We start from the raw sequence: 16,165 nt of genomic DNA, 5'->3' as shown, positions 1-16,165 counted from the left end.
CAGATATAAATTGCTTTGGTATTTAAGAAATATAAGCATGTTTTATGAACAACTTGGTTTTGCATAAATTTGCACAATTTCTATATTTTATGTGAAGCAGCAAAATTCCAGATTAAAATATAATTTTAAAACCCTTCCTTTGTTTTGGTGACAAAATAAAAAAATGCCCTGGGGGAGAAAATGGGAAATTAACTACTGTAATATTGGTACAACTTCAGGCTCATATTTTAAAATCAATTCCAGTTACTTCTTTATAATAAAATTTAAAAAGCAAATGTGAGTATATAAACATAACCGTATTTTTCCGTATTTTTTTATTTTTGCCGGAATGTGCTCATCTGGGGCGGTTGTGTTTCCCTGTACCGTCTTTGTCTTTCTGAAGCACAGATGTTGGGGGGCACAGTGTTCTGCACCTCTAAAACCATGTGTTGCCTTTCTAGAGTCACCTTATCACTCTAAACCGAGGAAGGTGGCCTCCTGGAGATCTCTGAGGACCGCGGCGAGCATGCCTCTCGGGGGCCGGATGTCCTTAACGCCCCAGAAGCTGTGTCTGGGAAGCTCCAAGCAAGGTACCCACGCGCCCCTCGGAAGTAGAGCCCTCCTTAAAAAGAAGGAAAGAAATAGACCCGTCCTGCTCACGAGCAGCGCCCGGTCCCAGGTGCTGACGACACAGAGCTTTGAATGCGCCTTGTCTGAAAGACTCCATTTCTGACCTTGTCAAGGACGTGGCGCCTTGAGGCGCACACTCCGAGTGTGTGCGACCTCTGACGTTTGCTCTTGTGGGTCTCGGCCTGTCTGAGTGGGGCTGGCTGTGGTGGGTCACAGACGCTCCTCCCAACAGCTTTGGGAGTCTTGTGAGCCGGTTGAGGTCATGCCGGCAACTTGGAAGGGGATGTGCTAGGCACATGCGCAGCCTGGAAGTGGGCAGGCACCACAGGGAGGGCTTTGCTGATCTTGGGGCCGGTGGCTGAACATTGCTCATACACCACGGGTCCCGTGAGCTTCCTTCAACCCCCCGAGCCCGGTTACGAGAGGCAGCGCCGTCCGTTGTGTCTGCTCGTACCTGTCGCGTTAAAACCGTGCACGTTCAAACCAGGCAGTCTGACCCCAGCCCTGACTTCAGACCTCACCTTGGACTGTGCCTGGACCCACTCCCCCAGCAGCGCCCCCGACTTTGTGACCGAAGCCTTGAGAATGAAGAGGTCAAACCTCAGGCGTTCTGCCAGCCATGGTGAGCTCGCCGCGGTGACACGGCCACGAGGCCGGGCGGGGGACTTGGGGGTGCTCTGCAGAGTGAGGGGCGGGCCCCCCACAGGCGGCCGCCGAGTGTCCTGAAGGTCCCTGCTGCCTCCTGGAGGGTGGCTTTCCTGCTGTGGAGGGAGACGTCATCCCTGGCTTCAGTGGTGTCTGCCTCCCTGGAGTCGTCATGAAACGGGTTGTGCAAACGATCTTAGAAATGAAAGCTGCGAGGATGATAGACAGCCCAAATCTCACAAAGCAGGGCCGGCTGGTGTCGTGCTGCTGTCTTCCTGTCCGGCCCGAGTCCGCACGCCTGCTCCCCAGCGTCCACTGCCCTTTCGTCGGCGCCGTGGGAAGCCCCGAGAAGCCTTGTCCCGGTGGCCGGGCTGGTCGCCTTGCGGCGCTGCTGGCCGGCATTGCTGTTTCAGGCTTACGTGCTTTAGAGTCCTGTCCCCATTAGGGACCGCGCTGAAGCAGAGTGCCCCGGGCACTGTGCCGACGGTGGGCGCAGGGCCGGCTGCTGGCACCCGCATGATGATGCCATTGCGTTTGTTTTTGACTGTTTGTTTGCGGCTTCAAGTCTAAAGACACGGCTTTTCTTTGTGACTCCCTCCTTTAATCCTTTTGTAGATGAACACATGGGCTTCCCTGGTGGCTCAGTGGTAGAGAATCTGCCTGCCAGTGCGGGAGACCCAGGTTCAATCAGGAAGATCCCTTGGAGAAGGGAATGACTACCCACTCCAGTATTCTTACTTGGAGAATCCCATGGACAGAGGATCCTGGTGGGCTACAGTCCTCGGGATTGCAAAAGAGTTGGACACGACTTAGTGACTTAACAACAACAGCTCCCCTTTAATCCTCTGAGTGTAATTAAGTCCTGTGTTCACATCTTTTAGTTTTCTTTTGCTTCTTCTTTCCAAATCAATACCTGTTTGGGTTTTCTTACTTCTGGGGAAAGACCATAATCAGGTTAAAAATGTTGAAATGCATTTGTTCTTTTTTTATTGTTTTTTTTAAAGATAATTTTATTAACCTCCAGGTTTCCCTTAAGGTATAGTCCAGCGTTCCTTCTTCTTTTCAGAGGGCTGTGTGTCTCCCCGCAGGTTACGTTCCGGGGAACCCCGTCTACAGAGAGAAGGAGGACATGTATGACGAGATCATTGAGCTGAAGAAGGTAGAGTTCCCGCCCGTCCTCTGCGACTGTTAAGCGGGGAGGGCCCCGGTCACGTGGATGGGGGGCCACACCTGTGCCGGGGTGTGTCCCGTGGGAAGAGCAGGGGTTGCAGGGTGACACCGAGTTTAAGCCCTGGCCGGGCGCCTGAGCAGCTGGGAGACGCTGGCTCCTGGGGGGCCACCCGCCAGCAGCGAGGGAGCCTGGACTGCGGTCAGCCAGCAAGCTCTGGGTCTCCCTGGGGGGACAGCCCCAGGGGGACAAGGTTATTTCCCTTTGCGCCCCGAGCCCTGGCGTTAGGATGAGTCTTTCTTTGGCTGTTACTGTGATCAGTAACTTCCCGTTTGCATTATTCTTCGGCACTCATGGCATTTCACAGCTCTCAGTGGCTCTGTCTCGATGCTCCCGTGAGAGAGGTGATGGCCTTGAGGCTCGTAGTGTATCCAGGGTTTACCTCTAAAAGACCCAGGATGTGCAAGGTCGCCTACCTCCTGGGGCCGCGGCTCCATTTGCATAACCCGTGCTGCCGCCCCCAGAGCGCAAACCGCCCCAAGGTGAGCGGCCTCACCCTTGTCCCCGTCTCGCCCCCCTACGCCGCGCCCGGCTCTTGGTGCCGCCCGGAGACTCGGGGGGCCCTGCCCGTCCGTGACACGGGTCTGTTCATAGGCTGCGCTCCGCCCCCCGCCAGTAGAGCTGGGACCCGTCTGGCATGAGGTCAAGCAGGGTGCTGGCAGCCGGCGTGCCCAGAGCACACGAGAGCCCGGAAGCCACCTTGGGCGAGGGTCCCCGTACACGACAGCCCTCCTGTGGGAGCTGCAGGGTCCTCACCCGGGGAGGTGACTAAGAGCCCTGCGTCCTCGGGGTGGCGACACTCAGGGGGAGCCTTCTTGGGGCCGGAAGCGGGTCTCTGAGTGGGATCACTGCCTTATTCCAAGTACACGGGCCTCCTCCTCCCTTCCGAGGGGAGGGTTTATCTTCAGCACTCTGCTGCCCCGGGGGCAGGGGCACAGGGTGGTTTTTCTCTGGCAAGTGACGTCTCAGTGTGCTGTTGAAAATGGGGAGGGTCATAAGTGCAGCTTCATGGGGTTTTGTGAGGGTTCAACGCAGTAATCCATGAGAGGGCTTTAGTGCAGTGTTCTTAGCTATGCTGAGCAGGGTAGGTATTCCTGGGAGCAGAATTCCCGTTATCGGATTTCTTGTCTTTCCCAGTGAATGGGCGTTAACTGATTAATTCACGAAACGGGCCCTGAGGGCCAAGCATCTCTCCCGCCGGCTGCAGCCGCTGGCCGGCTTTCCCGACTGCCCGCAGTGGGTGGACGCCCGACTGTCTCTCCAGTGGCCAGGCCAGGTCTGTTCTGATGCTCAGACTCTGCTGAGCACTGTGAGTCCCTTGACAGGACGTCTCCAAGATGATTGGCTAATTCGGGTCCAGGCTGTGCTGGAAGCCGGTCAGCTCCAGTGCTGGCTGACCCCGTGGGCATTTCTGGACGAGGCTCACACGCGCTGACTTAACCTGACACTTTCCCAGCCGTGGGGTTCCCCGGACCAGGAGAAAGTTTCCTTAAGTGAGGCTGTTAGAAGTCCCCTCCCGTGAGCATTTCCTCAAAGGACCACACGTGTCTGGTGTAATAGGAAGGACATCATTTCAAAATACAGGATAGTTGTAAACAGTGAATAAACTTAGTTTTATGAAAAATCGACAGTCTTCCTTCTAAATTCACCGCAGATGGGTGGGAAATTCACCCACAGATAAACGTGTGGGGACCGGCGCTCTGACCCGCTGAGCCTTAGTTGAGGATGAGTCTTGAGCAGACGTTAGCCCGTGACCGTTTGTGACGTGAGGAACTCTCCCACGGCCCCCAGGACTGCCACTGGCCGTGCCGTTTGTGAGCGGCGCTCGTCTGCGGCGGGGGCGCTGCTCGCATTTTAGGGGGCAGGGTTCCTGGTTGCCTGGGTCGCCCTGCACCTGACGGGGTGTCTGCCCCCCAGCCCCAACCTCCACGGTAACGTCCAGACCTGCCTCGCCCTCTGCGCACGCAGCGCCCGCTCGGGAACCAGGCGCTTTGAACGCCCCCCTCCGTCTCCGTGTCTCACCCGATGCTGTGTGTGCGCGGTGTGTGTGTGTGTGGCCCTTCTTTCCTTCAGTCACTAAACATGCAAAAGAGTGATGTGGATCTGATGAGAACGAAGCTTCGGCGCCTTGAAGAGGAAAACAGCAGAAAGGACCGGCAGATCGAGCAGCTTCTGGACGCGTCCCGAGTAAGTGCGGGACCCGGGACGCGGTGCCGGATGCAGGCGGCCCCCGGCGGGGGAGGCCCAGCGCACCTCGTCTTCATCTCTCGATCTGCTTACCACAGGGCCCGGATTTTGTTCGGACTCTGGCAGAGAAAAGGCCTGATGCTGGCTGGGTGAGTATAATCTCCGGCAGCTCAGCTCATCTGTCCGCTGAGATCTGATCTTCAAACGGCCTTTAGAGACAGAGCTTCTCTCTGAAGCACTCAGAGCAGAGGAGTAACAGGCAAGCGGAAGGCCTTCCTGAAACCCTCCTCCACCGAGCGGTGGGGCTTACACGACGACACCGCGGGGGCTCTTAGTGGGAGCAGGAGGCGGGCTGAGCAGGCTGACTGCAGGGGCGAAAAGGCGCGGCAGGAGAAGGCCGTGACGGCGCGGACACCTCGGGCGCAGCACACGACGCCGCCGACTCAAGAAGGAGTCAAAGCAGGAGTAGCGTCAGGGCCTTAAGGCGCGTGCAGACCCTTCTTGTGCGCCGTGTGACAGCACTTAGCACGTGAGCAAAACAGAATTACGGAGAATGGAGCCCTTGCGTGATTGCTGCTGTGGAATAAGCTGCCGCAGTCGGAGGGAAATGAGTCACAGCAAATGTCACCTGAGTCAAGGAAGAACGTTTAGAAACCTGAGATGCGATTCACTTCTGAGGGTCTTGAACACAAAATCACATTAATGATGCGATTAATGGATTTGATAACATAAACTTAGAATTTATAGTGAAAACCCATACAACTACAATTGAAAATGGATCCGTATAATGGGTGGGGGGAGATGACTGATCAGTAAAACAGATTTTATCCAGAAGATGCGAAGAATCTACCCCCGTGTATAAAGAAGGGAAGCAGCGTGCCATGAACGGACGACTCGCCCGGCTCTGTGCCTGGGCAGCTCAGAGGAAGCGCACACAGGCATGAGGAAACCCCGTGTTGCCTGACGGCGGCTCAGCAAACGCCATGCGGTTTGCAGGGGTACAGAGTCTCGGTGACCATTTTGCAGTGGGGACTTCAGCCCCCGTGTTTAAAATCAGGAAACTGAGGTTAAGAGGTGTGTCCCAAATTGGGTGCACGGTGAGTGACCGTAGGCTCTGAAGGCTGGGCCGTGTGGCTGTGCGAGCCGCCGTGTGTAACACTGCGCTCACCACTTATCCCGTGATGCTCATTTCTTTTTTTTCTATTTTCTGGCCGCGCCAGGCAACATGTGGGATCTTAGTTCCCCGACCAGGGATCGAACCCATGGCCCCTGCGTTGGGACCACAGAGGCTTAACCACCAGACCGCCAGGAAAGTCCTAATGATGCTCTTTAGGATTATGTCTTGAGAAAAACAAATCCAGCACAAAAGGCCGTTTGCACAAGGATATTTCTAGCTGCCCAGTTTGGGAGGGCAGATGGAGGAGGAGCCATTCAAATTAGCATACCGCTCTTTCGATCCTCAGCATTTTTTTTTTTTACTGCACCTTGAGGCTTGTGGGATGTTAGTTCCCCGACCAGGGGTTGAACCCATGGCCCCTGCATTGGGAGCACAGAGTCCTAACCACTGGACCGCCAGATAATTCCGGGTTTTTTTCTTTCTTTTTTTAATTAAAGTTTATTAAAAGTGGAAATCCTAGATCATAGATACGTGCCAGTTTCGCTCTGCTGCCCTTTACCAAATCACCCATCAAAGTGGCTGTGACTGAACATTTCTGCTTGAATCATCTGCCTTCCAGAAACACCTGCCCGTGTGCACGAGGAGGGCTGGCTGGGGTTTCTGTGAGAGCTTGAACTCTCTGTGAGGGTCACGAGCTCAGTGTCCGTCAGTAGCAGGACAGGTAACCATGCTGTGCGTTCACACCTGGGAGGAATAATGCAGATCTGTAGGAACGACTCGGGTTAGGGCTCCACGGCGGTTTGTGAAGTGAGAACAGTGTGCAGGATGGTATGCGTGGGGTTGCCATTTATGTAAACAACAGCAAAACACCACCACTCAGCAGGTGTGCATACGCGTGCGCGTGTGCATAATGAGGTCTGGAGAGTGAACACATGCTATGCTGGTAACATCAGTTAGTTGACAGGGGTAAGCGCAAAGGTTAAATGTGCCCAGGTGTTGCTAGTATAACTAAAAATCACCTTAAAATCCAGTTGAAAAGTGTTTGACTCTTCAAAAAGAAAGGGAAGTCCTGTTGGGAATGCAGGGTATCATCTCCCAAAGCGCTGTGTGAGCAGAGAGCAGGAAGCACTGAGGCAGAGGGGCCTCCCCAGGACCCCAGTCCAGCTGCCCGGGGGAGGGTGCTGGGGATGGGGCTGCCCTGGGCCGCTGGGCTTGGGGTGTCCGTGCCTGGTGACTGAGGTGGTGCATGTCCCGTCCCTCCTCCCGAGGGTGGCGCCCTTTGAGGAGGGGAGCACCCTGTTCCCAGCCCCACTGCCCCCTGCTCCAAGTCTAGAAGAGACGCCAGCCATCGAATGGGGGGGACACTCCTAGGGAGTGGGCAGCGGACCCGCCCCAGGTAGGGCACAGGTCCGACTGCGTCTCCGTGCAGCAGGGGAGGCCGTGGCCGTTGAGGCTGGGGTGTGTTCCCCCGGTCAGCTTGATGGGTGTGGTCCCCCGGCAGGTGATCAACGGGCTGAAGCAGAGGGTCCTCAAGCTGGAGCAGCAGTGCAAGGAGAAGGACAACATTATCAAGTACGGGGCCCGGGGCGCCGGGGGGCCCTGCCTGGGTGCCAGCTGGGCGCGCGCACCCGTCCTGCTCCCAGCCCAGCGTCGGCACCCGCTGTCCCACCCCTCCCCCGCCCACGTCCCAGCCTCGCTTGTCACCAAAGCTTGAGCAGTGGCCTCCTCCAGACACCACCAAGGAGCCATGTTCTCCCCTCTCTCTCCTCGCTCCCGTTTCTTTGAAGACACGCCTTCTCTCCTTCACCTCCTGTGATCATGTCTTGTCTCCAGTGTTGACTTCATGGACTAGACGCGCAGGCTCTTGCTGCCTGGACACCTCCCTAGGCTGCCTCTCACCGTCCCGCACGGTCCTGTGCTGTTTTTAGAGCAGCTATACAGATTTCTTGCCTACTCTTTTATCCCAGAGGGGAGCCTTTCCTGGTGTGTTGGAGTTTATTTAAGGAAATCCGAGTTTGCACTCTCCGTTGCCCCGTGTGTCCTCTTTATACAATAGACCCCGTCTTCCTTTGTTTCTGGCTGGAGTTACCAGCTGTCTCATTATCATTCTGTCTCAGAATCCTAAACTGTATTAGTAACTTTACCTTCATTTCTCTGTAGAGCCTTTTCTCTGGAGTCTGTTAAGTGTTGAGAATGAGGAGAATTATATGGACAGTACAAGGAGAAAAAAAAATGGTTCTCTTTCCTTTAAAAAATAATCATTCCCCTACCTTCCCCAAAGACGGCTTGTCCTTTCTAACCCTGAGGTCTTTCTTCACAATTACTCCGGTTTTTAGACACCGTCTTATTAGCAAAGAATATCCCCCAGAAGGAGGCCTTTTACCTCACCCTGGAGGGTGCCTGGTCCTACCGGGAAGGGCCCCGTAGGTGTGAGAATTCTCTGGTGGGTTTTGTGCAAGCCACCCGCCAGCTGAAGGCCCCTCAGGCTTCCCTGGAAGCTCAGTTGGTAAAGAATCCGCCTGCAGTGCAGGAGACCCCGGTCCGATCCCTGGGTCGGGAAGACCCACTGGAGAAGGGATCGGCTACCCACTCCAGTATTCTTGGGCTTCCCTGGTGGCTCAGCTGGTAGAGTCTACAAGGCGGGAGACCTGGGCTGGGAAGATAGGCCCACTCCAGTATTCTGGCCTGGAGAATTCCATGGACTGTGTAGTCTGTGGGGTCGCAGAGTCGGACTCGACTGAGCGACTTCCCCTTTCACTCGCCTGGCACTGCCACATTAATTTCGACCTTGGGTTCTTAGCAAACTGCAGACCGATGTGAAGACCACGAACCTGGAGGAGATGCGGATCGCCATGGAGACGTACTACGAGGAGGTGCGTGTCCCCTGCCCGGGGCAGGCGGTGGGCTCGGGTCGGAGCACGGTCAGTTGCCGAGCTGGGTGGTGGCCCTGCTGCTGTGTGGGACCCTCCCCTTCTAGTTTATCTTGACTGGAACACAAATCAGCAACTTAGTGCTAACTTCCTGCCACTGGGCCGACAGAGACTCAGTTTTTCAGAGGACAGTCTCCTTGGTGCTCGCTTTGTGTTAGCCGCCTTTTAACTTGGTGTTTGCAGATTCACCGTCTCCATGGTCTTCTCGCAAGCTCCGAGATGACAGGAAAGAGGTACGACCCTCTGTCTGTCTGTCTGTCTGGGAGCCCTGCTCTGCATGCTGTCTGTGTGTTCAGCGGCTGGCAGAGTAGGGGCGCTCCTTCCGTGGAGCGTGGACCCCGCCCTGGGTCTGGGGCTTCTAGCTGCCGCTCGAGCTTCAGGCTCTCGTGTGCCCTCCCTGGGGGGTCACGGATGCCCCCTCCCAGCTGCCGTCTCTGACCCCTGGCAGCGTGGTTGGTGCTCTGGGCTCCCGCTGGTGCTCCTACCTCACAGCTTCCAGCTTAGAAGCAGGAAACACTCTTTCTCAAAGCAGATCTTCCTTTTAGGAAGACATTTAGGACCGAGTACAGGATCGTCTTGCCAAGTACCTTTACTGGGAGAGACGGGGCGTTTCCTCAGCACGTACATCTTCCCCTGTCCTGTCCCCAGATGATGTCAGGCTCTCAGCAGGTCAGGGAAGGAGGGGTCCCTTGTCACAAATTCAGTCATGTCACCGGCCTCCGCCGTGAATTACTGACAGTTACTCATCATCTGGGCTTCCCAGGCGGCTCAGCGGTAAGGAACCCGCCTGCCAATGCAGGAGATGTGAGTTCGATCCCTGGGTCGGGAGGACCCCTGGAGAAGGGAATGGCCGCCCACTCCAGTGTTCTTGCCTGGAGAACCCCATGGACAGAGAAGCCTGGTGGGCTACAGTCCACGGGGTCGCAGAGTCAGAAGCGACTGAGCGACTAACGACAGCAACAACAGTTAAGCCTTCACCGTTGCCAGCACTCTCTTCCCTTTTTCCTCCCCCAGTAGCTTAAAGTGGGGGCGGGAGAGGGGCCAGAGGACTCGCAGGTGGCATCCATGGTGGGCAGCGTTGTGTTCTGTAACGGGCCCTCGGTGTGAACGGGCCCTCGGTGTGAACGGGCCCTCGGTGTGAACGGGCCCTCGGTGTGAACGGGCCCTCGGTGTGAACGGGCCCTCCGTGTGAACGGGCCCTCCGTGTGAACGGGCGAGTGATGGCCCGCCACCCCCGGGGAAGCACGGGCTCCATCCTGACACCCTCTGGTCAGCTTTCCCATCACCCGGCCAGCGCACAGCCCGCCTCCCCGTGTTTCTGTCTAAAGGCGCCTCACTTGGTGCCCATTGTTAGCTCATGAGCCCTGAGCCCTCCACCCACCTTGGCTTGAGCCTGAGCAAAGCCCCAACACACGCAATCCCCCCGGAGCCACGTCTCAGCTCCTCCCGATGACGAACTCCGCTGCAGGGGGCTGGGGAAAGTGGTGAAGTCAGCCCAGAAACGGGAAAGACCACGTGGTCCACCCTGCTGAGAGCAGATATGAGAGCAGACGCGGGCAGTGCCTGTCCCGCCGCCGGGAGCGGGCTCCCCGAGACTCAGAGCCTCCTCCCCTCTGCCCTGGGTGGCCACGGGGATACCACAAGGCACCGCAGGCGTCGATCCGGCGCTCACAGAGAAGATTTAGCGAGCAGACAACTTGGCAGATGAGGAGTCTGTAACCAACCAGCGTTGACCGCACTTTAGACTTTGCAGAGAAGGAGGCGCGATCAGAACAGCCGTCCAAGGACAGGACTGATGGAGCAGGAGGGGCGGGACCCCTCCACGGCTCTTCTGGTGATGTTGCTCCGTCTGTCGCTGACGACTGGACGCAGTCCCGTGTAGGCAGGCGTGCCCATGAGAAGAGTGAACCCCTGTCCAGGGTGACAGTCCGCTGGTCTGGGAATCGCAGTCAGCCTTCCCCGTGAACCGCACACCTTCATGCTCAGGACACCCTGAGCGCCCAGGCCGCCGTGTGCCTGCCCCTCCCCTGGGATGTGTGTGAGGCCAGCTCAGGACCTGAACCTTACCCGCTTGGTCTTGTTGCTCCTAGGCCTCCAGTGGAGAAGAAAATAGGCCTTAAAAGGCAGAAGAAAATGAGCAGTGCCCTGCTGAGCTTGTCCCGGAGCGTCCAGGAGCTCACGGAGGAGAACCAGAGCCTGAAGGAGGACCTGGACCGCATGCTCAGCAACTCCCCCACCGCCTCCAAGATCAAGGGTACCTGCCCAGGCCCCCGGGGGCAGAGGACATGCGAGGGGACCTGTTCTTCCTCGGCCACCCCGCTGGGCAGCGCTGCCCCGCGCAACCAGCCTGCCGTGGGCCGAGCACGGTCCTGGACCCCGGATAGAGCCGTGGAGGCCTGTGCGGGAGGGGGAGGCTGTCCCGTGTCACCAGCCCGCCGTGGGCAGGGCATGGTCCTGGACCCCGGGCAGAGCCGTGGAGGCCCGTGCAGTGGGGGGAGGCTGCCCCATGTCACCAGCCTGCCCTGGGCTGAGCACAGTCCTGGGCCCCCCGTGCCGGGTAGGGGAGTCTGCCCCACGTCACCAGCCCGCCGTGGGCCGAGCACGGTCCTGGGCCCCGGGCAGAGCCGTGGAGGCCTGTGCAGCGGGGGGAGGCTGCCCTGTGTCACCAGCCTGCCGTGGGCAGGGCATGGTCCTGGGCCCCGGGCAGAGCCGTGGAGGCCCGTGCAGTGGGGGGAGGCTGCTCCGTGTCACCAGCCTGCCCTGGGCTGAGCATGGTCCTGGGCCCCCCGTGCCGGGTGGGGGAGGCTGCCCCGTGTCACCAGCCTGCTGTGGGCCGAGCACGGTCCTGGGCCCCAGGCAGAGCCGTGGAGGCCCGTGCAGTGGGGGGAGGCTGCCCCGTGTCACCAGCCTGCCATGGGTCAAGCACGGTCCTGGGCCCTGGGCAGAGCTGTGGGGGTGCGTGCAGGTGGGAGAGGCTGACCTGCTGAAATAGCACTGGGAAGGGGCAGATAGGGGGTCAGCCGTGCCCACAGCCGGGAGGGGCACTCCGGGCAGCGGGCACAGAGCCCCGAGTGGGCCTGGCACTGTGAGGCAGCCAGCGCGCCCAGCCCCTGGAAGCGGGGGCCGGTGGAGGACGGGGCCTTGAAGGCCACTCAGAGGGCAGCGGGTTTGTGCGGAGGGGAGAGGAGCCCCGCTCCTGTGCTGCATGGAGGCCACGCAGGAAAGGGGTCCGCGAGGACAGCACCCTGCAGGGTCCTCTGGGGCTGCTGGTGGCCTGGCCCAGGGCTCCGCAGTGGCGGGAAGCGGCGTGAGGTCTGGCTACAGTCGGTGCGGGCAGGGGGGGGCCACAGGGGGAGGCTGCGGCTGTGCTCGAGGGCCCAACGAGGGTCAGGCACACGGGTGACGTCAGGGCAGGGCCCCGGAGGGAGACTTGGACCTGGGACTTACCAGGTCAGGGGACAGATGCCCAGCCCGTGAGCAGGGGTGGGGGGTGACCGCGGAGCCTCTGGGCGGGTAGTGGACACCAAGCACCCACAGATCCGGGTGGAGTGGGCGCTGGAGGAGTCCCGCTGGGTCTGGGAGGACGAGGGCCGGGGTGGGCTTGGGATCAGCCGCAGAGCTCGCTGGTGAGCCGGAGCAGGGCTGTCCTGGCAGGCGGGGCAGCCAGGAGAGGTCTCACGGAGGAGCTGAAAGGAGCAGTGGTCACCGCAGAGCCGTGCGGGCACCACAGGGTCCTGGGCTGGGGGCCGTCCCTGGAGGGGAGCCGTCTGGCTGTGCCCCAGACAGGAGGTCCCGGCCGAAGGGATCCGTCCGATGGCTGTGGAGGTGTGTCCCTCACACCCCGTTGTCCCAGCAGGCTACACAGACTGGAGCAAGCCCCGGCTGGTTCGGCGGATCGCAGAGCTGGAAAAGGTGAGTGGTGGGCCCCTACGTGCCCTTCCCTCCCCAACCCTGCCGATGCAAGAGGGGCAGGTCCCAGGAAGTGGGCAGAAGGAGCCTTGCTCCCGGGACATAAGGGGGGCCGTCTGTGCCCAGGGACAGCTACGCATGGGATGAGTTGGCCAGAGGAGACTCTTGGGGTCTGGGTGGGACGCCTGGCCGTGTCAAGTCTGCCCTTGTGTCGCAGACGGCAGGGCGTGGTCACACAGCACGCCACAGCACTTCCAGCTTCGGAGGTAGCCGTCGGGGATGCGTAGGACCCGACCTTCAGAGACCCAGCCTGCCGGGCCCGGGCTCTGTGCCGCCATCACTCACCAGGCGGGTTTCTCAACGCTTGTGTAGCGTCTGAGTTCACAGAAAACCGCGCATCCGCACTTTACCAACCAGGCAGTTAACAGGTCCTCGCGTCCCCCACGTGGATTTGCGAATCTGATTCTGTTGAGGTTGGTCAGACGTGTCTACACTGTTCCAGCATTGGTAAAACACAGAGTCAGAGCTCTCAGTTGTTGGAGCAGAGTCAACCTAGAGGGGAACAGTAAAAATAAAAATCGAACCTGTTTACAACGGCAGGAGACAGTGTTTCTGTAAACTGCGGGTAATTTAAGAACGAAGCCCGTCAGGAACGCAAGGCGCCTGAAGGCAGTCCAGGAGCCAGTGGGCAGCGTTTTTCCACGTGGGGTGATGCTGACATCGGTGGGAGAGGGTGCTGGGAACCTTCAGGCTCGGAGCGGGCCTGTCCGTCCGGTTGACAGCCTGGGACAGAACATTGCAGACATCCTGGGGCCAGCAGGCCAGCGAGCACAGGGAGGGGCAGACTGGGCTCACGTTCTCCAGCTGCTGCAGCGCCCGCCCCAAGCCGGCTGGGCCTCCCTACCCTGGAGGGGGAGAGTGACGGGGTTGGGGCCCACTCCCTGCCATCGCCCCCAGGACTCTGCGGAGCTACCCTCTCCCCAGGCAGGGTCCCAGGCTTCTCGCGTCACACACAGAGGTTTCCCCACCCCCCTCGCTGGGTGGAGGTTCCCTCTGGCTGCTGTCCCTTTTCTAGGAAAGTAAAATCAGAAATAACATCTAACAGATGCCTGTGTCGCCTCCAGAAACTCAGTTCGATGGAAAGCCCCAAGCCCCAGGCTTCAGAGGCGGCGAGGTCGACCTCCCTGACCCCCTCGGCGTCCAGCCCCACGTTGCACCTGCAGGAGAACGAGCGTCTGCACGGAGCGGTGAAGAGCCTGAAGGGCGAGCGCAGCGCCCTGCACACCCAGCTGCAGGAGAGAGAGTAGGTGGCCTGCTCCAGGGCGAGGGGGGCGGGGAGGGCACGCCCGCTGATGTGTGCCGTCGCTGCAGCGGAGCTGCCCGTGGGTCTGGGGAGGCACAGGGCACAGCGGCTGTCACACAAGCCTCTGTACATGGTTATTAATCTTCTGAGGGTTTACCCGTGAGGCGAGGGCAGCTTCGGTGATACAAGGAGGCACTCACTGGCCTATTTCGTTATCAAATGCATGGGGAGTGCCATGGAAATCTTACACGAAATTCCAGAGGGCTTTCCAAATTCTTTCTTAGAGAAGAACTTACTTTCATTGGTCTGTGTAAAATGTCGGCCCTCCATTAGAGCTCACACACAGGGGTTTAAAGATTCCGTGCTCTGCTCACGATCTCTAATCTGTGCCTCAGAAAAGGCCCTGGTGCTGAAGAGCACAGAGTCGTCAGGGCGACTGTGAGCATGTGGACAGCAGAGCCTTGAGGTCTGGTTTATTTCCTCTCTGCTCTCTCGCCTCTGGCTCTGTAGCCCACAGAAGACACGCCTGTCTCCTGTTCACCTGTGGCTTCTCCAGCTGCACTTCGGAAATGCTGTTTCTCAGGCCTTGCTGCTCAGAGCGTGGCCTGGGGGCCAGCAGCCTCAGCGTCACACAGGACCTCTTAGAGGTAGAGACCCTCGGGCCCCGCCCAGCCGGGCCCTGCCCACGTCTCCTGAACCCGGCTTTGTCTTCCGAGAGCCCCCTCCCCGATTCTGTGCACGTTTAGGTCTGTGGTTCACAGCAGAAGGCAAATGATTTCACCTGCAGTGGAAGTCTGACAGTGCACCCGTGTGCTGGGTTTATAAACATTAGGAGCCATTGTGCTTGTGGCTCAGCTGGTAAAGAATCTGCCTGCAATGCGGGAGACCTGGGTTCGATCCTGGGTTGGGAAGATCCCCTGGAGAAGGGAACAGCTACCCACTCCAGTACTCTGGCCTGGAGAATTCTATGGACCTTGTAATCCACGGGGTCGCAAAGAGTCCGACACGACTGAGCGACTTTCACTTCCACTTTCTCTGGCACACTGAAGAGCATCTCTGATGATCTAAGCCACCGCGTGACGTGATAACAGTTTCTACTCATTGAGCCTTTACGACGTGACTCATGCATGTATCTCATTCGTGTGAGGTCACCACCTCAGTGAGCAGTGGAACATTTTAAAGCCACGTTCTTGGCCACGTGTCACCTGTGGGGCACGGGAGAGCTTGGGGGGAGATGCCGGGGGACCCCCGTCCCCGGCTCAGGCTGCACCCCCCACTGCCAGCCCCAGGAGCTCTTATCTGAGTGCAGGTCGATCACCGAACAGTGTGACCCTGGCTAATGCCTGTGCCTGGGCTGGTGACGCCCGCGACAGCGGGGCCTGCGCCTCATGCGGCCGCCCTGCTCCTGGCCGCCACTGGCACAGGCAGGTGCTCGGTAAACGGCTGAGCGGACGAGGCGGCCCCGGGCTCCCAGCGTCACCCAGAAGGGCCTGTCGGCGCCCTCGTCTGCGCAGAAGCGAGGAGGCCGGACCCACTGGTTTTTCCGAGAGCTCCCCCTGCTCCGATGACCCCGGCACTGTGAGCCTGTTTCAGTGACGCTGAAACGTCTCTGGTTCTTGTTCAGTTTGGAGGTGAAGCAGCTGCTGCAGACGAAGGCCGAGCTGGAGAAGGAGCTGGAAAGCATGAAGGAGGGAGAGAGGGAGAGAAGAGAGAGAGAGAAGGCGTTGAGGTGAGCGGGCGAGGATCAGGAAGCCACGTGGTGCCAGGCTGTCCCCACCTCCCTGCCTGCCCCCCCCCGAGGCCCACCCCCGCCCTGGGCCCAGAGCGGCTCTCGTAAAGCTCCAGCCTGATCACACGGCGGCTCTCCTGACGTCTTTCATGGCTTTGCTGCTGCCTTCAGGGTGAACACCCGGCCTCCGGGGAGAGGCCCCTCACGGTCAGGCCGGTGTTGGCTCTTGGGCTTCACGGCCCCCCTCCTCCAGCATGTCTTCCTGGGCAGCCTCAGAACACGCCCGGATTCCACACCCTGGTCAGGATAAGACCCAGGAGACAAAACGTAGAAACGAGGCAAATGTCCATCAGATTTAAAACCTGAAGTACATCCTTAGAGAGGAGTGAGGCCAACCCCTGCTGCAACATGGGCCAGCCTCAGAAACGTGATGCCGTGACAGAGGCAGGCGGAGACGCTCTCAGACCGTCTGATTCGGAAGTACCCGGAGCAGGCAGATTCCTCGAGA

At 59.0% G+C, this 16,165-nt stretch overlaps 1 protein-coding gene across 50 annotated transcripts in view; it reads left to right on the top strand.

Annotated features, from left to right (window-relative positions):
• IQCE (IQ motif containing E) overlaps window positions 1-16,165 on the top strand; it is a 40,270-nt gene that overhangs the window by 11,750 nt on the left and 12,355 nt on the right. For 12 of the 50 annotated variants that reach the window (XR_015154964.1, XR_015154960.1, XR_015154963.1 and 9 more), the window contains 12 exons: window positions 441-569; window positions 1,097-1,231; window positions 2,343-2,413; window positions 4,556-4,669; window positions 4,768-4,818; window positions 7,288-7,358; window positions 8,587-8,659; window positions 8,900-8,949; window positions 10,807-10,970; window positions 12,573-12,628; window positions 13,750-13,928; window positions 15,553-15,657. Coding sequence is in view for 34 of the 50 variants with exons in the window: in XM_086376735.1 (XP_086232861.1) it covers window positions 441-569; window positions 1,097-1,231; window positions 2,343-2,413; window positions 4,556-4,669; window positions 4,768-4,818; window positions 7,288-7,358; window positions 8,587-8,659; window positions 8,900-8,949; window positions 10,807-10,970; window positions 12,573-12,628; window positions 13,750-13,928; window positions 15,553-15,657 (1,198 nt within the window). In the remaining 16 variants the exon portion in view is untranslated. Of the gene's footprint in view, window positions 1-440; window positions 570-1,096; window positions 1,232-2,342; window positions 2,414-4,555; window positions 4,670-4,767; window positions 4,819-7,287; window positions 7,359-8,586; window positions 8,660-8,899; window positions 8,950-10,806; window positions 10,971-12,572; window positions 12,629-13,749; window positions 13,929-14,438; window positions 14,576-15,552; window positions 15,658-16,165 lie in introns of all 50 variants that reach the window. The other 38 variants (XR_015154967.1, XR_015154961.1, XR_015154966.1 and 35 more) reach the window with 7 other exon arrangements.

The sequence above is a fragment of the Bos grunniens genome, chromosome 25 (assembly GCF_055505025.1).
Source record: "Bos grunniens cultivar Pamir isolate PY7600 chromosome 25, Bosgru_T2T1.0, whole genome shotgun sequence".
Classification (NCBI taxonomy): domain Eukaryota; kingdom Metazoa; phylum Chordata; class Mammalia; order Artiodactyla; family Bovidae; genus Bos; species Bos grunniens.
The sequence above is the reverse complement of the archived record's forward strand: the minus strand, read 5'-3'. Positions and strand labels throughout refer to the sequence as shown.